Source organism: Lontra canadensis, unplaced genomic scaffold (genome assembly GCF_010015895.1).
Source record: "Lontra canadensis isolate GAN:19392208 unplaced genomic scaffold, GSC_riverotter_1.0 scaffold84, whole genome shotgun sequence".
Classification (NCBI taxonomy): Eukaryota; Metazoa; Chordata; class Mammalia; order Carnivora; family Mustelidae; genus Lontra; species Lontra canadensis.
In genome coordinates, this window is record NW_022631078.1 from 7,029,255 (window position 1) to 7,053,776 (window position 24,522).

The 24,522-nt window shown below is 55.9% G+C and overlaps 1 protein-coding gene across 1 annotated transcript in view; it reads right to left on the bottom strand.

Annotated features, from left to right (window-relative positions):
* Positions 1-648: 648 nt before the first annotated feature.
* The window catches only part of ACO2 (aconitase 2), a 52,647-nt gene continuing 28,773 nt past the window's right edge, over positions 649-24,522 (bottom strand). Inside the window, exons 2-18 of the mRNA XM_032882893.1 lie at positions 22,143-22,279; positions 18,223-18,481; positions 14,948-15,040; positions 11,373-11,531; positions 10,993-11,143; positions 9,712-9,816; positions 8,650-8,741; positions 7,546-7,651; positions 6,055-6,212; positions 5,787-5,860; positions 5,205-5,316; positions 4,186-4,308; positions 3,758-3,913; positions 2,685-2,876; positions 2,179-2,311; positions 1,569-1,690; positions 649-1,166 (exon numbers count right to left, since the gene is read on the bottom strand). Of these exons, the coding sequence (XP_032738784.1) occupies positions 1,029-1,166; positions 1,569-1,690; positions 2,179-2,311; positions 2,685-2,876; positions 3,758-3,913; positions 4,186-4,308; positions 5,205-5,316; positions 5,787-5,860; positions 6,055-6,212; positions 7,546-7,651; positions 8,650-8,741; positions 9,712-9,816; positions 10,993-11,143; positions 11,373-11,531; positions 14,948-15,040; positions 18,223-18,481; positions 22,143-22,279 (2,310 nt within the window). The 3' untranslated portion in view covers positions 649-1,028. The remainder of the gene's footprint in view (positions 1,167-1,568; positions 1,691-2,178; positions 2,312-2,684; positions 2,877-3,757; positions 3,914-4,185; positions 4,309-5,204; positions 5,317-5,786; positions 5,861-6,054; positions 6,213-7,545; positions 7,652-8,649; positions 8,742-9,711; positions 9,817-10,992; positions 11,144-11,372; positions 11,532-14,947; positions 15,041-18,222; positions 18,482-22,142; positions 22,280-24,522) is intronic.

The window sequence follows — 24,522 nt, forward strand, 5'->3', positions numbered from 1 at the left end:
GAGGGCAAACAGCGCCTTGTTTATTCAGAAGGGCTTTGCCACCCACCTCCCACTTCTTCTCTCGATTCCGCAGAACCCGCAGCCCGGCTTTACGGCGCTCACTGGACACGGTGTTTCTGTCAGGCAAGTCTCGCACTGAGGAGGGCCCTCGGAGCCCGCCTCCTGCTCTGGCCTTCTCTGCTCGCACAGGCACCAGGGCGCGGAGGTGTAGGTCCTGCCCGTGGAGCGTCTCCACCGGGTGGGTGTGGGGAGCAGCTGCAGAACGACGCCCGCCGCCGCCTGGTGCCATAGGGCAGGGGACGGTGCCCATCCCTGCCCAGCCATGGCCTTGAGTGAGGTGGCCTGTAAGAAGGGGTCTGGGCCCCCCCTCAGGGTGTCTGGAGGGATAACTCCGTGCCCAGGGGCAGGGGAAGTGCCATCTCGGGCCCAGCCTCCTGGCACACAAGGGGGGGGCTATGCGGATGCTGGGGTACAGGGAGGGGAGGCCGAGAAGACACGGGAAAGCTACCGTCTCACGTGTCCTTCACGGCAGTGGCGGGTCCACTGAGGCGTGGCTAGCGGGGGGGCCTCTGCCGGCCGGCTACAAAGACCCTTCTTCCCTGAGCCACGGAGTCGGCGACAGTACGGACACCACCACTCACACACAGGGACAGTCACTGAGTTTGGATTATTTTCCTTGCAAGAGCAAAAGTTTCTTTAAAATCCTTGAGCCACCAGTGAAATGAGGCAGGAGAACACTTTAGATGGGAGTCTTGTCATAAAAATAAATACAGTTGAATGGAGCTGCTCAAGGTCTGAATCAGACTAAAAATGGGAAGGCAGGGGGGCTGGAACATTCTTTTAAGACCCACCCCCAACCATGGGTCACTCGGCGGGCTGAGGGCGGGGAGGCCAGGAGGCCTGACCGCACCATCTCGGGGCAGGAAGCCATGGCTGGATCGGGGCGGATCCGGCTCTGATGAGGCGCGGGCCGCACGGGCATCCCGGAGCCGGTCCGAGGAGCAGGTGGGCTGGCGCGGGGCCGGGCCCTAATGCTGCTGCAGCTCCTTCATCCTGTTCAGGGCGCTGCCGGCGCGGAACCACTCGATCTGGGTCTCGTTGAAGGTGTGGTTCAGGAGGATGGTCTCCTGGGTCCCGTTGGGGTGCTTGATGATGCATTTCAGGGGCTGCAGAGAGTGGGGGGAGGTGGAGACTCTTAGGAACACGGCCCTGGGCTCTGCTGCAGGGTCTGCAAGGTGGGGCACACTCAAGGTGAAACTCGGGGGCCAGAGGCCAGGCCCAGGCTTGGGTGGCCACAGTGAGACGTGGATGGCGTAACTCCCAGGGCCAAGAGGGTCCTGCTCTGCACAGGCTCTTGGCCTGAGCTAACGAGGGGGGCCTAAGCTGGCTCCACCCCTGCCTCTGGGAAGGTACTTTCTTCCCTCCAAGGGGGATCCCTGGAGAATTTCAGGGCCCTTCCAGCTGAAACAAAGCCTCATGGGAGGAGGAGCAATTGGGGCCAGAAACCGGTGGAGGAGGAGAAGCAAGGTGGTGGTCCCCGACCCGCCCTCCTTCCCCGGCCCCCTGACCTTGCCAGGAGCAAAGTCTTTCAGGCCCTGGATGGTCAGCTTGTCCACGGGGTGAATCTTGTTGTAGTCGGCTGGGTCGGCGAAGGTGAGGGGCAGCAAGCCCTGCTTCTTCAAGTTGGTTTCTAGAAGGCAAAGGGCACACAGAGTCCATAGAGCGCCAGTCCCCGCTTCTCTGCTCGGGGAGCCTCACCAGCTTAAGAGCTTCCTTTTCTAACCCCACCGAGGGCGCTGGGATAGAGAGGCACCTGGTCCTGCCATCTGGAGACCACGGAGCGGAACTGAAAGGACCGGGGTGGCTACAGCCCCGGAGACGGGGTACCTTCCACCAGAGCCTATCCCAGCGTGCCGGCTGGGGTACCCGCTGGCTTCCCCGCAGACGCTCACGTCAGCGGCTGCTTGCTTGGAAGCAAGTTCCCACTTCAGGAAGTTGTGGGCCCCAGACTCAACGAACTCAGAAGGGATGGAGACTGTGGTGGAAAACGGGAGCCGTGGACATGGCGTGGAAACTAAGCGTGTGGCTCCAGGCCTGCCTCCGCTGCAGGGGGGGTCAGATGACCACGGGCTGCTGCTGAGGGCAATCGGACGTGGCTGGACCCGGGCTCCACCTTACCGTGGATCCTGGCAAAGCTCTTGGTGATGATGGCCCGGCCCCCGAGGTGGCGAGGTTCCAGTGCCGCGTGCTCCCGGCTCGAGCCCTCCCCGTAGTTCTCGTCTCCGATCACCACCCACCGAATGCCATGTTTCTGTCAGGCAAGTAAGGCCACTATGAGGGGTGCTGGCCCCCGCCTGCTGTCCCTGGGCTTCCTGAGGTTCACAGGTCAAGGGGCTAGAGAGGCCCCTCCTTGCCTGGGAAATCAGGTGAATTGGGCCCCAATGAGGCCCTGAGGGGACGGAGGGGATCAGATGTGGGCCCTGACTCTGCAAGGGGCCTGGGTACGTGCTCAGGACAGAGGCAGGAGTGGGGGGGAAGGCCACAGGGTGAGAGCAGAGCCCAGGAGTATATGATGGGGGGGACACAGGATGAGCCCCACAGGACCAGGGGACCCTTCAACTGCACAGCTACCGGTGTCGGCTCCTGGGGGGAGAACACCCCTTCCACCACTGACTTGGACCCACCTTGTAGTAGCGGGCAGTGTCAGGGACAGGTCCAAACTCCTGGGTGACAGCATTGCGCACGGAGTTGGCCTTGCCATTTTCGATGTTGATGGCGCCAATGAGCAGGTTATTGGAGATGTTGTCCAGGTGCCCGCGGAACTTAAGCCAGGGGCCAGCGGCCGAGATGTGGTCAGTGGTACACTTCCCTTTGACCTTGGATTTGTAAGAGGACGGAGATCAGGGCATGGCGCAAGGGAGGCAGAACAAGGGAGAAGCCCTCTAGAGGCTGGCAGAGGGCCCAGCAACTGCGACCCAGGAAAGGTGACGAGGGCAGTAGGTCTGGCTTTAGACACACAGTCTGCCGCCCTGGCCTTGCCACACTTTGACCACGAGGGCTCAGGCAAGACCGTCCCCAACCCCTCGAAGGCCCTGGGGGCTCAGTGAGTGGTCCGGGACAGGACACTCTCAGGGGCAGGGGCTGGACAGGCGGGTCTGCTCGTCAGTCTTCAGACCCAGGCCCCCAGGCAAGTGCTGCCCCGGCAGGAAGACTGGCTATGGACCTCAGGCTGGACCCAGAGGAGTCCGAGGAGGTGTCCTGGCTGGTGACCACTTTTATCTATCACGTGGGAACACTGGCTGCCACTGCTTGAAGGCCCTCCATCAATAGCAGGACATCATGGCTGACGTGGGTCCCAGGCCTCTGGGCACACCACAGAGGCTTGCGTCTGCCTGGCTCCCAAACACAGGCCAGGCCGACTGACGCCCGACTGCGGGAGCAGAGGACTCAGTGGCTTCTGGAGACCATGTGGTAAGCCAGAGGTGTGGAGACCTGGTGCCCTTCTGGTCCTCCCCGCACTGCACCCACTGACTGTGGCCGCTGCTGGTGGCCTTCACCAGTGGCCACGGAGCACCCTAGACACCGCCAGCCAGACCCAGCTCAGCCCAGCAGGGGGTGGAGAAGGGGACATTGGCCTGACCTTCCCCTCTGGGGCCCAGGGGAGAACTTGTGGTTTCTCCACCCTTCCGGCTGAGGGCAGGGCCAGGGCGAGCCAGGGCTGTTCTCCCTGCCCATCCCCCCCGTCGCTGATGCTGACCTTGATGAGGATCTGCAGGTCCTCCAGGTCTTTGCCGTCCCACTTGTCAAAAGGCTCCAGAAGCTGCAGGCGTTGGCTGGTGGGGCTCACGTCTACTCGCTGCCCGCTGCTGTCCTTGGGAGGGTGCTGGTAGGTGTCCTGCCCAGGGTCAAACTCCTGCAGAAGATTAGGACGTGCTGGGGGCTGAGTCCTCAGTCCCCACGTAGAGGTGCTTATAGAAGGCAGCCTCCCGTGTCCCCTGCCTTCCCCTCTGGTGCACGGAGCTGCCTCATTCTCACTCCCACCAGGGTGGTCCTGCGTGCCCAGGAGGGGCAGGGACCGGACACTGGCATGCCTGGAAGGAGGGTCTTAGCCCCGGAGTGAGTGGCGGGGGCCCAAGGCGCCCGGCCCACAGCGGCCGAGAGCACAGGGCAGCGGCGCCTGCTCACCGCCCGGGGAAGCTCGTCCGCATCTGGGGCCTCCAGCTTGAATTTCTTGCCGTCCTTGCCCGTCAGGAAGTCAGTCTCTGGGTTGAACTTGAGGGTGCCCGCGATGGCCAGCGCTGTGACAATCTGGAATGGAGGTGGCCCACTGCTGATTAGTAGCCAACACCACTCCTGTCACCCCCCCCCCCAGCAGGAGCCCAGACGGAAACGGAGCACGGAGCAGGTACACCTGAGTCCTCCCCATGTAAGTCCTCCCCAGAGGCCAAAGCTACAAGAACGTCTCTGGGGGCTTGGGCCACAGGCCTGGGCCCCGGTACCCTCCCAGGGGCAGTCTCCTCCCCTCACAGACACGCTGCTGCAACAAAATCTTCCGAAACGGGCAGCTGAAGACAGAAGGAAGGCGCCGCCTCTCCAGTCATTTTTAGCAAACGTTAAGTATTTGTGTAACACTCATTTCAAGTCAAGAAACTGCCCGGCCGGCTCAGCGGCAGAGCGTGTCACTCCGTCTCGGGGCTGGGAGCTTGAACCCTGCATCGCGTGTAGAGATTACTTAAAATCATCTACATAAAAGATAAAAAGGCCAGAAATCCTGGCCGTGCGCTGACAATGGTCGAGGCTGAAAGCCCGCTGAGCCCCCGAGCACTTGGCGCAGCGCTCTTCACAGAGGCCGCCTTCCCGGCGGAGAGGGTCAAGCGCTTTCCATCCTCGTCCTGGGACCCTAACAGGATCCTCGGCACAGAGCAGTGTGACACCGGCAAGCCCACACGACTGGGTAGAGGCAGAGCTGGCCTTTCTCCCGGGCAGTGACTCCAAGCACCGGCTCGTGACCGTAACTGTGACGCTTGAGGCCTGGGACTCTTGGTTTCCACCCACATAGCCCCTTGCTCTGCAATACCAACCCTCCCGCCGCAGCCCCACAGGGTCAGACGCCTGGACCCAGGCTCCATATCCCCCACCCACCAGCCAGGGGCGGCAGGGCCCCAGAGGCAGTCCCAGGTCACGGCCCCGATGGGCAGGCTCACCTCCGGGGACGTGACAAAGGCATGGGTCTCGGGGTTCGCGTCGTTGCGGCCTGTGAAGTTCCTGTTGTAGGAGGTGACGATTGTGTTCTTCTCCCCCTTCTTGATGTCCTTCCTGACAGGCCAGAGGAGACAGTTAAATTAAGCACTGTCTGCCCTTGTCACCAAGCCCACCGCACCTGGTTTATAACAGAGAACAGGTCAATGGAAGGACCCCGAAACAGCCACCTCCTCCCTGGGACTCATGCAGACACAGGAGGGAGCCTGGGATCACAGAGGTTTGCTGGGACCACACGTAAGGCAGGTAAAGCCCAGACTAAGGCCCGAGTTTCCTGACTGGGGGCCACTGCCTCCGTTCAAATGGCTCCGTCAGAGCCCCGGCCTGCGTCTGGCTTCAGCCAGGTGGCTGCTCCTTCTCTTTACTTCCAGCCCAACTTTCCAGTCCTTCCTAGAAAAGTCTTCTAATGTGCAGTAGCTCCCGAAGCTAGAGGCCTGGGTCTGAGTCTCTTCTCTCCACCCAGTAACACTCCCCCTCAATACCTGGGGCTCCGGGCCCAGGTGTCCTATCAGTAGTGAGCCTCTCACCTGTCCCACTGGCCAATGCAGGGGCCACAGGCATTGGCCAGGACGATGCCACCCACTTCCCTGAGGATTTGTGCCTGCAGAGAGAGGAGGACGGGCACGGTCAAAGGCAGGCTGATGGCGGATGGGCAAGGGTGGGTCAGGAGTTTGAGTGATAAAGAGCCGTTCTGGAGCCCCGGGGCAGCTGTGCGGGGGGACCTGTACCCGTCCCAGCCGGTCCCAGCTGACAAGCCAGGTTGCGCAGCAGTGGGGAGGGTGCGTGGGCACTCACATAGCCGTCCCGCTCGATGGTGGCACGGATCTGCTCAGAGCCTGGTGTGATGGTGAACTGGGACTTGCACTTGAGTCCATGGGCCAGCGCCTGCTTGGCCACGGCTGCCGAGCGCCCCATGTCCTCATAGCTGGAGTTAGTGCAGCTGCCGATCAGACCTGGTGCATTGTGGGTGGTGGGGCCAGGGGTCAGGACCAGAGGTCTCCACCTGACCTCAACTATCCAGACCTGGTCAAGAGTTCGCCAACCATGCCAGGCCTGGGGCTGTTCTTCATGGAGACGAGTTGGAAGCAGGCCAGCTCTAACAACACAGGACAGGCTGCTCCACGGCACAGCCGTTAAGGGGAAGACGATGTGGCCAGTGATGGGAGTCAGAGGGCTCACTCCAGAATACCACCCGTGACCACAGCTGGATCAGGGCTTTTAGGAGATAGTTAAAAGTTTCTTCTTTTAGGGGCGCCTGCGTGGCTCAGTTAAGTGACTGCCTTCAGCTCAGATCATGATCCCTGAGTCCTGGGATCGAGTCCTGTGTTGGGCTCCCCACTTAGTGGCTTCTCCCTTTGAGTCTCTCCCCTCATGCTCTCTCCCCTCTCTCAAATAAATAAATAAATAACATCTTTTTTAAAAAGTTTCTTATACTTTTGAGTATTCTTTCCTTTTTTAATTGCTTTATAATCAGGGAGAAAAAGAATTTTTTTCAAAGTCTAGGATTGTTCTTCAAAAAGTCAAAGACTGGATGATGTATTATTGAGAGACCTCAAGATAGTCTGACTCATCAGTTTAGCAATTTTGCTTCTAATGAAACCACCATTTTTTTTCACATTTGCTTCAACTGCTGAGTGTGAACACACCCCATGGCATTGTTTTGCAACAGACTGTGGAAAGCACTTTGCCCGCGTTAACTGCCCCCCCCCCCCGCCCACACTGACAAGGAAACACAGTATCACCCTTGTTTTCCAGAAAGGGAACGGGCACACAGGAGGGTAACGTAACTTGCCACCCAGCTCTGTGGTACCCAAAGCCACCTGGCTTTGTGGTCCACACTGTAGTCACACTGTCCAGTGGCAAGAGCAGGGGCTAGTCACAATGACACGCCAGCGTGTCTGTACATGTAAAGTGTGTGAACGGAAATCAGGCCAACGGGGTTGGGCTGGTGAAATGTTCGTAAAACAAAAGCAGACACACGTTGATATGTACACATATGTGGAAAGAACCCCTCTAGGAGCTCCTTGAGCTGGTTTCTGGCTGGGGGGTTAAGATGAGGAGTTTTTAAAATTCATTTGTTTGTGACTATCCACTACAATGAGCACATACTTCTTTTTGTTATTACATAAAAAGTAATTTTTTTTAAAAAGCCTTAAAGGAGAAACAGACTCTTTCAGAAAGCGCCTGGGACCTTCAGGAAGTGGCCCCTGGTGTAGGCAGGCGTCTGCAGCCCCGGGCAGGCCCTGGTCCCGGCCTTCCGAAGCTGGCAGGGTGGGAGCGACTCACCCACTCGGATGTCCAGGGGCCACCCTTCCTTCTCCGCCACGGCGCCAACTTCTGCTACAGGGTGAGCCAGGTCAGGGGTGAAGGGCCCATTGATGTGAGGCTTCAGCTGAAGAAACAGAAAGGGGAGAGAACAACTTGTGGAGGGTGGAAATCTTAAGACTGTTCTCCAGAGGCTGCGTGGCTCCCTCTCCCCCAGGGCCTCATGGAGGACCCGGGAGGCTAACTTCTAGCTCAAACCCAGGAACACCCGAGCGGTGGGCTCTGTACACGTGTCAGCTCCGGATCCTTCCAGCCCTGCCAGGTGCATATTATCTCTGTGCAGATGAAGGAGGTGGCGTGCCTTGCCCAAGGTCGCTCAAGGTCACAGAGTAGGAGATGGCAAGAGCGTGGAACAGATGGAGGACATCAGCATCATGAGTCCGTCTCCTACGCTGCGCTCCGTAATCAATCTCAGCACAAAAGCAGACTTAAAGCCAGGTGCTTTGTCTATGATAACACTTACCAATAAATGCAAAAAACTTGGCAAAATGCACGCAGCTCTCAGTACAATGTGCCCAATTATTACTACATGAATTAGTGAATTTAAGTCCCTGGCCAGCTGAGACTTTACACATGATAAAGTGAGGCCAAAAGAGGTTGAGGAACTCGCTCAAGGTTACAGGCTTAAGTTGGCAGGGTCAGGAATTCTGACTGGAACTCATAAAGACCGGCCTAAACCCTCAACCAGTCTACTTGGCCACTTCCTTTCCTGCGGCCTTCCAGATGCTCACTCTGGTCTGCAGGTCTCAGCGTGCCAAACACTGCCCAAGCCTGGGAGTCGTGGGCTGTGACCTCTGAGCTGAGACAACAAAGCAAACTCCAAGGCAGAATCTTGGATTCTGCTAATGCTGAGGTGGAGGCAAACTGAGCACGTTTCTGAATCACCAGCCCCAGCCACCTCTCCCACCCGACCGCAGCCTGAGTGGGCAACAGTTTGCAGGGGCACTGGGGAACCACAGGCCCAACTACCCTGCTGGGTATGCAGGCAGGGTCCCCTAGGAGTCCCCAGATGGGGCCTGAACTCGCCACCCACAGAAATTCCTTGGAGCCAACTGCCTTCCTCACCTCGCTGAGGTTAATTTCAATCAGTTGGTCGTAATGGCAGCCAGGGTCAGGTACCAAGTGATCCTTGTACTCATCAGCTAGTTTGGCAATGTCTGAAACCAATAAGGGAGGGAGATTAAAGCATGCGGGACAGAACCTGGTCATCAGACCGTCCAACCAACCGTCCAACCGTCCATCCATCCATCCACGCACACACACACCCACTTAAGCCAGTTCCCTGGCACCTGTTAAACCGGGCCATGGCACTGAGCAAACAAAGAAATGATGAAAACAGCACGGGACACAGTCCCTGCCCTCAAGGAGCACGGAATCTAATGGAGGAGCGATCAGTGAGCTGGAAGTTATGTTACGATACAAAAGACACACAGCAACAGGCAGAAGTAACAACCGAGGTTCCGAGCCCAGGAATGCTTCCTGGAAATGAGAAGCACTGAATTTTGGAGAAGGTACTTGATCGGAAAGAGAGGGACGGGACTGCCAGGCAGCACTCCCATGTGTTCAGCGCCTGGAAGCAACTGGACAAGCTCTCCCCACGATCCCTGGCCTCTCGCCCTGCAGCCACCCTTGTTCATCTCCCTTCATGGCTCCAACGACCCCTCCCACGGGCCCAATTTCTTCCTCTGAGCTTCAAAGAAGCCAGGCTAGAACTTCAAGGAAATTGTGGGGGAGACTGGCAAAGTGATTCTGGTTCCAAATGTTTTTCCTCCTACTGGGCAGGAATCAGAAACAAAACCAGAACCATGTCATTTCCAGAGCTTCCTATAGGGGGCACCAGGGACCAGACCAAAAAGACCCTGGGCCTGGCCAACCTTTCAGGTGGAACTCCATTCCAATCCCAAGGCAAAGGTATCACAAACTTAGATGACAGGCCTTTCGAGAGGCTGCTGGAGCTGCAGACACCCTACTCCGCAACAGTAACACACACACACGTAACTTTCCACACCCCTCTGAAGCCAGTCTGGAAACACGAGATTAAAGACTCCGGCCCCAAAGGGAAAGGTTTAGCTCAAGGGTCTCCCTGCACCACGACTGTCCCGCCACGCCCCGGCCCGGCTGGCTCACCCTCCCGGCCTGTCTTGCTCAGGTACTTCTTCATCCTGTGGTTGTACGGGAACACTGACGTGGTGGCCCCGATTTCTGCGCCCATGTTGCAAATTGTTGCCATGCCTGGAGAGAAACAGAGCCCGTGAGGGGGGCGGAGCAGCTGGACACCGGTCCTACACACCTGCTGGGTGGGCACACACATCTTCACCCGGGGAGCTGGTGTCACTCGTTCCCTTGTTCACACAGCCATCTAGTGGCAGCCGGCAGACTCGTCCCTCGCTGCCCAGGGTTAATACAAGGGCCAGCAAAGAGAACCCAAGATTCAGCCCCTCCCAGTCGGGTTCCACATCTGGGCCTGGCGGTCCTGCTCGGCAGACGGGACAGTCACTGTGTACCAAAGGCTGACCTGGCCAGATGGCCCAGCTGTTACTGTGGCCATTCTGCAGGTGAGCAAGCTGGCTCAGAGAGGTCCGAGGTCGGGTGCTGGCACTGGCATTCAGGTCTAGCCTACCTGCCTGGTGTCCAGGCCTGCCCTCCTTTCAGCCACACTGCGGCACTATGTGGAAATGTTTCTGGGTCTCAGGTTTTCCAGCAACAAGACTGGAAGGACGTCCACTGTCTGGACCACAGAGCCTCACACAGAACCGGGGAGGCCTACAGATGTCCTGACTGTATCAGGATACTAGTCTCCTGGGGTTGGTGGGGCATGGGGATAGAATTGCTATCCGTTTCCAAAGTGCGCTGCCCAATGTAGTAAGGGCTCCCTATAAGACTGAGCCCCCATCTCTGGAGGGGTACAAGCCCCGTGGGGCTGCTGTGAAGCTGAGAAGTCTGGACTGGACCACCTGGAAGGCTTTTTCCAAGTCTTCCTACATCCCAGAGCACGCAGGCATTGAAGCCAGGTCACCTGGAGTGATGGGTAGAAGATACTGGCTCCTACTTACTAATCTTGTAGTCTAGTAGGTGCTAAGTCTAATTCCAGGGAAATGAATGAGGGTCCTGGGAAGATGTGGGAAGGGGGCTGCTTCATGAATGAAGCCCTGGCTCTGACTCGCCATTCCCACCACCACCTCTGGGATTCCCTTTCTGGATCACCCAAGGAAGCCCAGGGCCATGGCAGGTGAAGTTTACTGAGTGACCCTGACTAGATAATATCCTCCCCACCCCTAGGTGTCCATCCACGTCCCCCAGACATGATGGATTCTCAGGGGAAGGCCATTCCCTGCTTCCATGGCTCAACTCTAGGCCCCATCAGGCCCAGCACAGGCTGACGACCGTGTCCCATGGCCGCCCCCTCACCGGTGCAGGAGATGGAGTCGACACCAGGCCCATGGTACTCCACAATGGCGCCTGTGCCACCTTTCACCGTGAGGATACCCGCCACCTTTAGGATCACGTCTTTGGGGGACGTCCAACCGGAGAGCGAGCCCGTCAGCTTCACACCAATCACCTGAACAGGCAGAGTGAGACAGCAGTTACAGGCGCCATGTGTCATACTCCAACCAGGAAGCCAAAGGATCTGCCTGCTGGGTTCCCACTCCTGCTTATTTACCCTGCCTCTCGAAAAGAGATCTAAGTCTGAACTATTCCCTCACCCCACCTGGTCTCAGCAGCCCCACGCCTCCCCACCAACCACCGCTCTGCAGCCACCCCCAAAAGAGCCCTTCCCTACTCCTTACCTTGGGGCACTTCAGCTCCCAGGGGATCCCGGCCATGACGTCCACTGCATCGGCACCCCCGACTCCAATGCAGATGCCCCCCAGGCCACCGCCATTGGGGGTGTGAGAATCAGTGCCAATCAGAAGAACCCCAGGGTATGCATAGTTTTCCAGAATGATCTGAAAAAGACCCAAAGATCTTCAGCCTAAAAGCCCTCATCAGAAAACGGAGGTAGGGACCAAAGGGGTCAGCAAAGCTATTCCCTGGGCCATTCCCAGGCACCCCTCCAGGACAGGGCCTCTCAAGTGTGGCCGGAAGAGAGACAGGGAGCCGGGCTCCTGACCAGCTTCCACAGTCCGGGACTGTCTGACTGGGGCTTGCAAGGGCTTCCTCGTGCCCCAGTATCCATGTCTGTGACACGGTACCAAGAATGCCTGTACTGCCTTGACCGTGGACTCACGGTACGAACCAGACAAGCAGGGATACAGGAATGTGTTCTGTGACAGGTGTGGCTGTCCACAGGAGCTCCTGACACCACTCCCCACCTCGTGGCACGTGCCCACTGGGCTTCTTAGGAGGGACGATTCCCTCAGGACCTGGTTCCAGAGTCCACAAGGGGGCTCCCTCATCCAGGGCCTCCTCACAACTTTGGGAAGGTGCTGGCAGTGAGCATTTCCCCAGACACCTGATTTTAGAGGTGCAGCTATCCCAGAGCAATCCCAGCTATCCAGACAGAGCAGCCCTGCCCCCAATCCAGGCATCAGAGTCCACAGGATGTTGCTGGAAAAGCCCCGGCCAGGGGGCCCTCAGCCTGAGCCCCAGCCCCACCACCTGCTGGTAGGTGTGGGAACTTGGGCAAGTCACTTCACCTTCCAGACCTGTTTGCACATCGACAGAAACAGCCAGTAGTGCTCACAGTGGTAACTCCACGAGCTCGTGTGTATTACTGGGAGAAGCAGTATTTCTATTTATTGTTTTGCAGCACACCCTCGGATGCTGGGAAGGGGAAAGGAGATCACAGACGTGCAAGACTCCATGACTGGTTGGGCCTGCCTCATGGTGGACAGGCTCCATGGAACATTACAGAAACCCCAGGACCCCTGCGCTGGGCTACACATCTCCCAGCAGAGATGTGCAAGCAAGACCCCCTCTCAGGACTGCCAGCAGTTAGAAGGGCTGGCTCCTTCCCCAGGATGGTGGCAAGTGGCCGGGAGAGAGGGCCAACAGAGAGGACCTGCTGGACAGGGCACCGCTCAACTGGTTCATTCCTCTGGCCTCCTGGCCCCAGCCATAAGCCGAAGTTTAAAACTCGTTACGATAAGGCTCCTCAAGGTTCTGCAGGTCTGATCCATGTAGAGCAGACACACAGAATTCGGTGTGGTCTACACAGTACAAACCACTCATATGGTCCCTGTCCAAAAGGAAGGGGTTAGTGCAGCCCCTAGAACTGTACAAAGTTGTCACCGTGAAGCTGGCTGTGACTATGACCTCCACAGGCAGCTGGACGTGGATGGAGGAGAGGAAGAGAAGTGTCCGTTAGCCATCCATCCATATGTGTGTATACCGAGGACCTAGTTGTGCCCACCTGGCCCCAGGCCCAGAGCTACAGAGGACTTGGTGAAGTGCAGTCTCTGTCCCCAGAGCACATGGTCTAGGGCATAAGCACCTGCACGTACGGGGGTCATAATGTGAGGGGACCCACAGAGGGTCACACAAGGGGGCTCTAATGCCAGGAACAAGGGCAATGGGCCTTTAGAGGTAACCAAAAGGCAGAGATGGGGAGGAAGGATGTGCCGGGCCTGGGCACAGGACATTCAAGGTGGAGGGAAGGGGTTAAGGTTTGGTTTGCATGTGGTGGGTGAAAGCTGCTGATGGCCTGACATCAAGGGGGAGAGAAAAACCGGAGCTGCACAGAGATCACACGCTTCAAGGGAATCTTTTTATTTTTTTTTTAATTTTTTTTATTTTTCCTAAAGATTTTTATTTATTTATTTGACAGAGAGAGATCACAAGTAGGCAGAGAGGCAGGCAGAGAGAGAGGAAGGGCGGGGGCGGGGGGAAGCAGGCTCCCTGCTGAGCAGAGAGCCCGATGCTGCGGGACTCAATCCCAGGACCCTGAGATCATGACCTGAGCCGAAGGCAGCGGCTTAACCCACTGAGCCACCCAGGCGCCCAAGGGAATCTTTTTAAAGGAAAAAATTAGGGGCACCTGGGTGGCTCAATCGGTTAAGCGTCTGACTTCCTCTCAGGTCATGATCCCAGGGTCCTTGAATGGAGGCTCCTTGCTCAGTGGGGAGTATGCATCTCCCTCCCCCCACCCCTCCCCCTGCATGTGTACATGAGCGCTCTCTCCTGCTCTCTCAAATGAATAAATAAAACCTTAAAAAAAAAAAAATCGGGGTGCCAGGCTGGCACAGTTAAAAGCAACTGACTCTTGATTTCGGCTCGGGTATGATCTCTGGGTCCTGAGATCAAGCCCCAGGTCGGGCTCACACTCAGTGTGGCATCTGCCTGAGATTCTCCCCTCTGCCCCTCCCCCAACCCTGTCTAAATAAATATTTTAATAAAAAATTTTAAAATAATAAAATAGCAATTTAAAATAAAGGAAAAATATATCACGCTGTACACTTAGCTGGCGGCCAGTGTGTTTCTAACGGGGTAGAAAGGGAGACCCTTGGACTAGGGTGCCCTTCACGATTAAAGTCCAAAGTTGGATCTCCCTGACTCCCCAGCCCTGCCACCAAGAGAGGCTTTCTACGCCCTGCAGACAGCTGTGATCTGCCATTCCCAGGCAGTCCCTTCCTGGCAAGGGCAATGGCTTGAAAGGGCAGAGCAGTGATCCGTGGGCTCTGGTTTCGGAGTGGGGCAGTGCTAGAGCAGGGTCAGATTACAGCCTGACTCAGCTCGTCTCGACGGAGGCCTGGGACAGAGGTGGGGAAAAGGGTCACCTTGGAAAGGTGCAAAGAGGCAGGCCTCACACATCCAGGATGGACGGCAAATGGACATGCAAACCAGTGCACACCCCAGACATCAGTCACCTTGGGTGAAAGTGAAGCCCCGATCTCCCCAGAAACACAGGCACACACCTGCACTTGCAGAGACAAAATCGCCCATCAAAAGATGATCCGTCCCTCAGGAAAGCCCGGAAGAACCCCTGGCTAACATAGCCATGTGACCTCAGGTACCTCCATACTGCAGAATCAGGGGCCAGAAGGGCCAGAAAGACCCTAAGGAGTGCTCCGTGCACCGAGGGGGGAGGAACACCTGGTGTGACAGGAGGCACCTGCGGCACACGGGGCAGAGCTCTGGCTCTGGGGCCAGAACCCCGGAGGTACCTCACAGAGTTGTGGTGAACAATGATGTAAGTTATTATCTGTCAAGTGCTAAGTCTAGTGCCAGCATACAGAACACCCATCAAATGTCAGCTGTCCATGCAACAAGGAGTAACACTCGTGGGAAAAAAACAAGACCAAAAAAACAATAAACCCCCCTCCCCGCTCCTGAGCCTATGGCCTTCTGCTCCTGTAGGCCAGGAGGTGCTCTCTGATTCCCTAAGGGCCCTTCCCCCAGAAAGGCAGGCCAAGCCCAGCTTTACCTGGTGAATGATCCCAGAGCCAGGCCTCCAGAAGCCCACACCATACTTGGCACCCGCAGTTGCCAGGAAATTATACACTTCCTGGTTTATGTCCTATTGAGACAAATCAATAACCAGAACATTAGTAACACGGTGTGTGTCTGGGATGACCCTAGCTGAACCCCCCCTCCCCACCCACCACCACCTGACTCTGAAATGCTGGTGCTATGAAGACAGGCCCTCTCCCGGAGGCCTTCTACAAGTAATTCCAAAAGGGCCTGGATGTTGGCCCAGTCTCAGCAGGCTGGCCTACGGAGAAAGGCAAGGGAGCAGAGACAGTTCTGTGACACCTGGCCAGGGAGTGGGTCTGGCACGAGTCCCTTCTCTACCCTGATCTCAGTTTCCTTATTTGTAGAAGGAACTTGGCTATATCACCTCCAACGGTCCCTCTGGAACTCAAGTCCTCTGTCAAGGCCAGCAGTGAGGGTCACACCACCATAGGACCGTCTAACTGGGATATAGTGTTGGGGGAAGGGGGCTAAGGGAAGCCTGGGATTAAGTGTGGGGTCCAGTCCCACTGTAGCTCACGTGAGGGCTGTTTCTCCACCTAAGCCTCAGATGCCTCATTTAAGGCAACGTCAGCAACCCTGGCTGACATTTACTGAATGCCCGCCCACTGCCACTACACATGCTCACAGTCCCTCCCACCGAAGAGGGAAGGCACTGTCTTCGAGGCCATTTTACAGATGCAAAAAACAGAGGCTCAAAGATGATCTAACTTGCTGGAGATCCCAGAATTAAACCCCAGGGTTTGAAACCAGGTCTGTGCCGCCACATAACCCAAGAGTTACATTCCAACGTGAGATAGAGCTACCTCCCTTATAAGGAAGAGGACAACTAGGAACACCAGCGTCTGGCACATTCTAGGTGCTCAGAATTTGGTAATACATTTGATGGTCCCCAAATGAAAGACTCTGATGGACCATGTGCTAAAATGCAGATTTCAACACGACAGGACAGGCCGTGCCCACTCTGCCTGCAACTGGAAGGTAGCTTCCTCAGTGGGCAGGGAAGGCTTCCCAGCACAGCTGATGTGAGCTCAGGGATTATCTGGAAGACTAAAGGAAGAGTCTTCCTGGACAGGGGAGAGTCCAGTCACAAAAGGGAAGGGACCGGGGCAGACTGCACAGAGTCCCAAAGGAGGAACCAGGCAGTGACATGGGCTGGCCTCTGGGCATGGAGACCCACGCTCCAAGGCAGAGGGACTCACTGTCAGCTCCCAGGCCCTCAACAGAGACCCTCAAGGCCACAAAGTCTCCTTCATTTAAACTCCAGACCAACCATGCATCCTTCTGAGTTCCATCATTAGTCCCAGGCAAACAAATAGCATACAAAAAACTTGGGCCCCTGGAGCCATCTCTCTTGATTAATTACTAAGACAGCTTTTACATTCAAATCAGTCACTTAAATAACATTGGCACCACAGGCAGGAGGCAGTGGTTGTGGGAGTGCGTGTTCTCATGTCTGGGCAAGTGGTGGCAGTGGTGGAGGGGGACAGAATGGTGGAGCAGAGTCTCGGCCTTAACTCAGCCTAGAGCCTTCTCTGGCTGTGACCCTGGATAGGTCACTCTGCCACTCTGATCCCCAACCACAGCGACTCCACAAATATATGCAAATCTGACCATCATCCTCCTCTGCTTAAGCCCTTTGGGGACTCCCAGAATGGTGCCCATGGCCCTCAGGGCCACCTGCCCCCATCCACCTCACACCACCCTCTTCACAAATGCGTCAAGTTGCTTCCTGCCTCGGAGTTTATATATATACACTGTTCTGCCTAGAATGTTCTTCCTCCAGTTAATATCAGCTTATCTGTGTGAGTTTTAGCTGACATGTCACATTCCCAAGAGACTGTCCCTTTCCCCTCAGAGTCTAAATTACACTTCTTTCCTATATTCTCTCAGAATCCTGTCTCCCCTTCATAAGATACATCCAAATTGGCAATGACCTGCTTGTGTGATGGTCTAGCGTCTGTCTCCCTACCAGCCTCTGAGATGCACGAAGGCAGGGCCCCTGTCTTGTTCACACTGCAAGCCCAGCGTCTAGCACAGCGCCCAGAACATCACTAGTGGTCAATAAACACTGAAATCCCATGATCCTGTGAATCGCATTTCCAGAAGGCAGATTCGGAATCCATAAAGTAAAGGGACAGCCAGACCCTGAAGGCGGTGGTGGCCTGGAGCGATCAGTCACTCCCAGGTTGCAGAGGACCCTGTTCCTGGCCACAGCCAGCTGCCGGCACTGCAGAGGCCCCTATACCATTGCCCCCCAACACCCCCAGCTGCTGCTAACTGGGAAACCTCTGGCCAGCAGGCTGGGATTTTTCCACGGAGCAGAAAAAGAGCTCCTGGCAGCCAGGACCCAGACTGACAGGCCAGGGTGGGAAGGGAGGGCTCGAGTGGGAAAACAAGAATGTTTCCCATGGGTCTGAGAGGCTCTGTGAGCTGTGCTGACCCTGGGAGCCAGAGCACTTTCAATGGCAGCCTTGCCAGCATTCAGCTCCTGCCAGCGGCCCCCCAAGAGGGGTGTCCACTTCCAGTGCAGGGGGAGGAAAGGATGGTGCCCAGAGCTGGCAGAGATCTGCTGTGGTCAAGGGCAGCCACACACAAAGGTACCACAGGCAGGGGCTGGGGGAAGCAGCGGCAATCTCATTCCATACGGAAGGCTGGGAAGTCAAGGAAAAATCTGTTCCACGTGGCACACAACTGTTTCTACCTCGTGAAGCAAACTCCCAGAGGAGAGCCCCCAAAGAGGCCCATCAGTGAGAGCACTCAAGACGGGGGGTTCCCTGCACAGGGCCTCGGCCCCCTCGGATGTACAAACCGCAACACCACCTGCATGCCTCCCGGCCGGGGTCCCCCAGAATCAGCCGACGCGTGAGCGTACAGCTGAGGCTGGCGGGAGGGGAAGCTTAAGTCTCCCTTCCAGAGCAGCCGAGCCGGCAAGATAGACCAGAAGCTGGTGGCTGCATGATTTTCCCAACAGAACAGAAAAATGACCACAAAAAGATGCCTTTAATGTGGGAAGATTAAGAGGGATTTGGGGGGTTTTGATTTTTTTTTTTTTTTTTAAAGACTTTCTCTGTATTTTCTAACATCCTCAGAATAAGCAAATGGTATTTTCAGAGTTAGGAAAGAGCAAAAATGTTTCAAACAAGACTACACCGAAGAGCCTAGCTCGAGGGCTCTGCCGTCGGTCCCAGGCCACACGCACTGGCCCTCGGTGCCCCTTCCGCTCACCTTGGCCCGACGCAGGTCCTTCTCACCCCCGAGCTGGGCCTCGATCAGGTGGTCGCAGTGGATGGTGGACGGCACGGCCACCTTGGGCAGGCCGCTGCTGATGAACTGCAACATGGCCATCTGCGCCGTGGCGTCCTGCATGGCCACGCGGTCGGGCCGCAGCCGCAGGTACGTCTTGCCCCGCTCGATCTCCTGTTTGGCTGGCTCATCCAGGTGTCCATACACGATCTTCTCTGAGAGAGTCAGAGGCCGGTTCAATCTGGGGGGAGAGGGAGGGGCGCTGGCTGCACGAGCCCGGGCCCACCCACAGCCACGCTCTCTCTGCCGCGCGGAGGCCCTGACGGTGGGCAAGGGCAGGGCGCCTGCGCTCCATGCCAGTGGGCACGAATCCATCTTGCTCGCTGTGGTCCTTCTGGCACACGGCACTCACCAGGTGCTCCAAAAATCACATGATGAGTAAGTGACAATATCTCAAGAAGTGGGCAAGCTTGTTTTTTTCTAAGGATACCCGCTTTTCCAGCATACTGATCACTATTTTTTTTAAAGATTTTATTTACCTGACAGAGGGAGACACACAGCGAGAGAGGGAAACAAGCAGTGGGAGTGAGAGGGAGAAGCAGGCCTCCTGCCCAGTAGGGAGCCTAATGCGGGGCTCGATCCCAGGACCCTGGGATCGTGACCTGAGCCCAAGGCAGCCACTCAACCAAATGAGCCACCCAGGTGCCCCCCCGCCGCCACAATTTGTTAGTCTTGACGTGAGTACACGCCTGTGAACGCTCCACTGCAATGAAGATAAGAACACATCCATGACCCCCGAAAGTTTTCCTGTGGCCCTTTGTCATCCCCTGTCCCCATACCCTGAGCAACCAGTGGCCCGTCTTCTGTCACCACGGATTCATTTGCTCTAAGCACATCCTTTTAGCTCAGCATGGCTCTAAGTGCCTTAATGTCTGCGAGCCTCTGGCTCCTCAAGACATGGACGGGGAGCCCGTCCCGCTGCGAGGGGAAGGAACCTGCCCCGGGCACGAGCCAGCGAGCAGCAGAGCCAGGACGCCAAGAGCCGAGCACTACGGCCCAGCCATGCCTCCCTCCGGAACACATGGAAGCCAGAACCAGGCCCAGGCTCTGGAAAGTGCTCAATCACTCGCACTCTCAGGGCTCGCACCGCTGGGACTTGCTGGGAAAGCAGAGACGCTCCATCCAACGGCCTGGGCTCCAGCCCCTCACCCCCACACTGATCTAGTCCCGAGAGCAAGAGCTGCCTACGGAGCTGGCTCTGTGGACAACAGCAGAGCAACCGGCAACTCTGGAAAGCTCTATGGTTCTGCTGTCATGAGAACCTCGAGTAAAAATAGCACGGGCCTGAGGTACAGCCTGCCCCCTTTTGTGGCAGCGTCTACAAGGCTGGGGTACTGGCAGTGACTCACGGCACGGAGCACAGCCCCTTTCCGGCCCCAGGGGAGACGAAAAATAGCACATGGGCTTTAGAACCAAAGACCTTGACAGCAAATGCCTGAAGCTGTACAAAAAAGCCTGACAATGACAAAAGCCGAAGGACGAGTTCAGGACCGCATTTCCTTAAGGATTAACTAGGGATGGCCAAACAGGGCCTCTGCGTCCATCTGTCCCTCGGCTTTACTGGTTGACAGAGACCTGGATTCCCGGGAACAGAACTGGGCCCCCCCTGTCACGAACGCAAGGTGGAGGCAGAGTCCCTCTGCACGTCCCCCGGCCTTCGACGGCCTTCTTCACATTTCCATCCACTGAACTCTGTTCTGAACAGCCTCACTTCCAACCAGCTCCCACGGTGCGGCTGGTGTTGCTTGCTCACGGACCACGTTTGGAGGAGTCAGGCCTAAACCAACTGAATTGGAATTGGGGCCCAGGTGTCGGTAGTTCTAGAAGTTTCTGAGGTGGGGTGCCTGGCTGGCTCCATTGGTGGACTCCTGACCTTGGGTTGTGAGTTCGAGCCCAATACTGGATGGAAAGATTACTTAAAAACAAAATCTCTTAGAGGCGCCCGGGTGGCTTAGTCAATTAAGCGTCCAACTCTTGGTTTCGGCTCAGGTCATGATCTCAGGGTCTTGAGATCCAGCCATACATGGGGTTCCCAGCTCAGGGTGGAATCTGCTTGAGTTCTTTCCCCCTCCCTCCTTCCCCCTCTGCTCCTCCCTGGCCTGTGCATGCACTCTATTGCTCTCTCTCAAAATAAAATAAATAAAATCTTCTATAAAAATAAAATCTTCTAAAAATAGATGAATAAAAGCTTCCAAGGTGGGGCACCTGGATGGCTCAGTGGGTTAAAGCCTCTGCCTTCGGCTCAGGTCATGATCCCAGGGTCCTGGGATCGAGCCCCGAGTCGGGCTCTCTGCTCGGCAGGGGGCCTGCTTCCCTTCCTCTCTCTCTGCCTGCCTCTCTGCCTACCTGTGATCTCTATCAAATAAACAAATAAAATCTTAAAAAAAAAAAAAAAAGCTTCCAAGGTGGTGCCTGCGTGGTTCAGTCGGTTAAGCATCTGCCTTCGGCTCAGGGTCCTGGGATCGAGCTGCACATTGGTCTCCCTGCTCAGGGAGGAGCCTGCTTCTCCCTCTCCTTCTGCCTCTCCGCCAGCTCATGCTCTCTTTCTCTCTCTCTCTCTCAAATAAATAAAATCTTACAAAAGAAAAAGCTTCCAGGATGATTCTACGGGGCACCCTAGACGAAACCACAACGATGCCAGAACAAACAGCGAAAGGCAATGGGGCAGACAGACCTGGGTTGAGTTTGGGTCCAACCACTCAACAGATCTATGACCTCAGACTGGGGACTTCCCCAGTCTGACACTCGATGTCCTTATCAGCAAATGGGGAGGCAGATGTAACAACAACCTATAGGGGTTGCTGAGAAAAAAGAAAGGTATATGAGGGGCCTAAACGAACTAGACACACAGGCAGCTACTATTCCCACAGCCATCCCTGGTGAACATTCCTCAGTTCTTACTCTGATCAGGTGACGCCTGGCTGAAGGCTGCTGGAGATGAAGACTGTGACAGTCTCTCCCCACTCAAAACCGAAATGAGGACACCAGGAAAGAGGAGACCAAGTAGCAGCAGAGAGGGAGCGTGGGATGGCGGCTAGAGCACTGGACAAGGGCAGGGAGACAACGTCCCACTGCTCGCTCACCGTGTGCCCCTGACAAGTTGCTTCTCCGCCCGAGCCTGTTCCTTGGCTATAAATGGATAGACTCGTATTTTTCTCTCTTAATCCCAGGGTCATGGTCACCAGGTGGGCAAGTACCCAGTCCTGTCTATAGTCTTTCGAGCTCCGGGGGCAGTGCTGGTTGCTATGTACTACCAGCACTCCCCGTCATCCTCCTGTGGTGTCACATGCAGCCTTTCGGTGCCAGCGTCTGGCGCAGGACCTGGCACACAGGACAGCAGTGCAAAATGGCCACCATTCCACCAAATGAAGAAAGAGAGGCCCAGAAAAAAAGATATGCTCGAGACCCCACCTGAGCTTCCTTCTGGGTCTCAAGCCTGAGCGCTCCTCGAGACCTATACGCCGAAGAGGAAATACGGATTGCAGCCTTTGGGCCAGGCAGATCCCAGGGGGCTGGCTCAGGGTCAGTGGTCTGCCCTGGAAAGGGCTGCTGGAGGGTTCAGGCTACAGTGCCAAAGAGCGTCTGAGACATTCCCTATGCAGAGCCCAAATCACCAGGCTCCTTGACGGATTCTTCCCTGGCAGAGAAGGCCAAGGCCCATCACCAATCTGCAGTGCCTTTCCTCGGCAGGGAACTTCGTACCCCAAAGGCCTCGATCCTATCGCCATCACCAGCCATCCTTTGCCAAGCACCTCCCATGCTGCCTGAAAGGGGCAGGAAGCAGAAGCAGCCCCCTGGGGCAGTCTCCACAGCCCCCCGGCCCCCACAGCCTTACCCCTTACCGTTTGCGAACAATGTCAATGTTCTTCTCTAGCAGGTCATAGCGGATGTACTCATGGGGCTCAAAGTGGCTCATGGCCACCTTAGCCCGTTGGCACAGGACTGAGGCCACATGGTACTGCCGCACACCCAGGGCTTTCTGCAAGAAGAAAGACAACAGTGACTGTCAATGGAGTACTTAGGACCCTGTCTCCCCTGGAGGAGGGCTCAGTGTGGTGAAAAAAGCGAGGTGGAAGTAGCAAGAGCTCCCCAGGGACTGCAGCCTCAGTGCCCTCCTCTGAGGCAGGGGATGACCCAGCAGCCATGGAACACAGCCCGTAGCAGCAGAGAGTGCAAGAGATTTGTAGTCAGAATTGCTGGGATCAAAGTCAAGTTGTATCAGCTTAAGAAAACCCCCCATCATCTGACCCGTGGAAGAGACGGGTAGTGGGGTCACCGCTGGCCACAGAGATCACACCGGGTTACTGGATGGTTAAATACGAACATACATGAAAGTCCTCAGTAAGGCTGTAAAGTACTGCCCGAACCACAGCTGTCCTTCTACCTGCACGACACGCTCCTCGAGGGTTGAGATCAAGCCTTATTTGTCTTACATTTCTGTATTTGGACTCCTGGGACATAGTAGACTTGAGAATAATTACTGAATGGCTGAAAAAATGAGAGAAACCCTGTGCATGAGCTTTGATGTTTCCTCATCCCTTCAAAGGAGGCCCCCTTAAATGTGCAGCAGACGGACTTATTTCTAATGACTAGAACGAGGCGGGAGGCCACGTGACCTCCAAGACTGGTCCTAAAGAGTAAAGGATAAAACCATCATAAAAAAATAGCTTCTTGGGGCGCCTGGGTGGCTCAATCAGTTAAGTGTCTGCCTCAGAGTCCTGGGATCGAGCCCTGCACCTGCTCCCTGCCTGGCAGAGAGCTTGCTTCTCCCTCTCCTTCTGCTGCTCCCCCTGCTTGTGCTCTCTTGCTGTCAAATAAATAAATAAAATCTTTTTTAAAACATTAAATAAAGGATAGCTTCTGCCCAGCCCTCTCTGACTGTTCTCGAGGAAGACAGTCACTGCGTTAAGACATTTGCACAGTGCTGGGGAGGACCGGAGAGGTCCACTCGCAGAAGATCCGCAGCTTCTTGCCAATAACCAGCACCACCTTGCACGTGAGTGCTCTAGCCCAAGACCCAGGCTTCAGGTAACTGCAACACCTGACTGCAATTTCCTGACTGATCCCAAGCTAGAACCACCCAGCCGAGCTGCCCCCAAATTCTGGTCCACAGAAACTGTGAGTGAGAAATCTTGATTGTTTTAAGTCTTTAAATGAGGGGGCACTTTGTTTTGCAGTCATAGGTAAGGGGCTGTTATGATGAGGCCTATATTAGCTCATTTTATTTATTTATTTTTTAAGATTTTATTTATTTATTTGACAGAGATCGCAAGTAGGCAGAGAGGCAGGCAGAGAGAGAGGAAGAAGCAGGCTCCACGCCGGGCAGAGAGACTAATGCGGGTCTTGATCCCAGGACCCTGGGATCATGACCTGAGCCGAAGGCAGAGGCTTTAACCCACTGAACCACCCAGGCACCCCTATTAGTTCATTTTAAACTGCAACAACCTTTATAGGGTGCACTGTGATCGGGGAAAAATAAAGGAACCCCAAAAATGAGAGGGAAAGGGATGGCTGCTTCCCTCCTAGGTGATGCTCCTGGTCTAGCGGGTCATACTGACAGGTAAGGGAAGAGGCAAAGCTCCAGCCACTACCCCAGGCCCCCTTCTCTACGTCACCGGAACATTTAGATCCAAACTCTGCCAACCCTGGCATCTGAGCCAAGACAGGTGCACTCATCAGTGAGAGCCCACCCCATTAGGAAACGGCACCCCAACCACCACCCACCGCACCGCCCCAGCAGGAGGGTCCTCCCCAGTGCAGACTGCAGACCCCTTGCCCCCTCCCAGGGGATCCTCACGATCTGCCTCAGGGGATAGGTACGAAGAATCCACCAATGGCGCATCAAAGACTCTCAACAGCCTGCACGCACAGCCTGCCGGGCAGAACACGGGCGACAGCAGCCAGGGGCCCCTGCACAGCAGGGGACTGGGGAAAGCGGGGCTGAAGCTGGCGGCCAGTGACTATGGAGTCATCTCGGTCAATTTACCCTAAGCACTCGTTTCCTCACAGAGCTACTGTGGGGATTAGCAGTTACATAAAGTACTGGCACAGTTTTCTATTATTACCCCCGTAAGAGAAACCACACAAGCTGTTCTGCAACTTGCTCTTCTCATTTGTCAACACACCTCAGACACCTTTCCAGTGTCCACATACAGATCTTTCTTTCTTTCTATAAATTAACTGTCCTAAGCTTTAGGTTCCTTAGAAATAAGAATAAAGGGG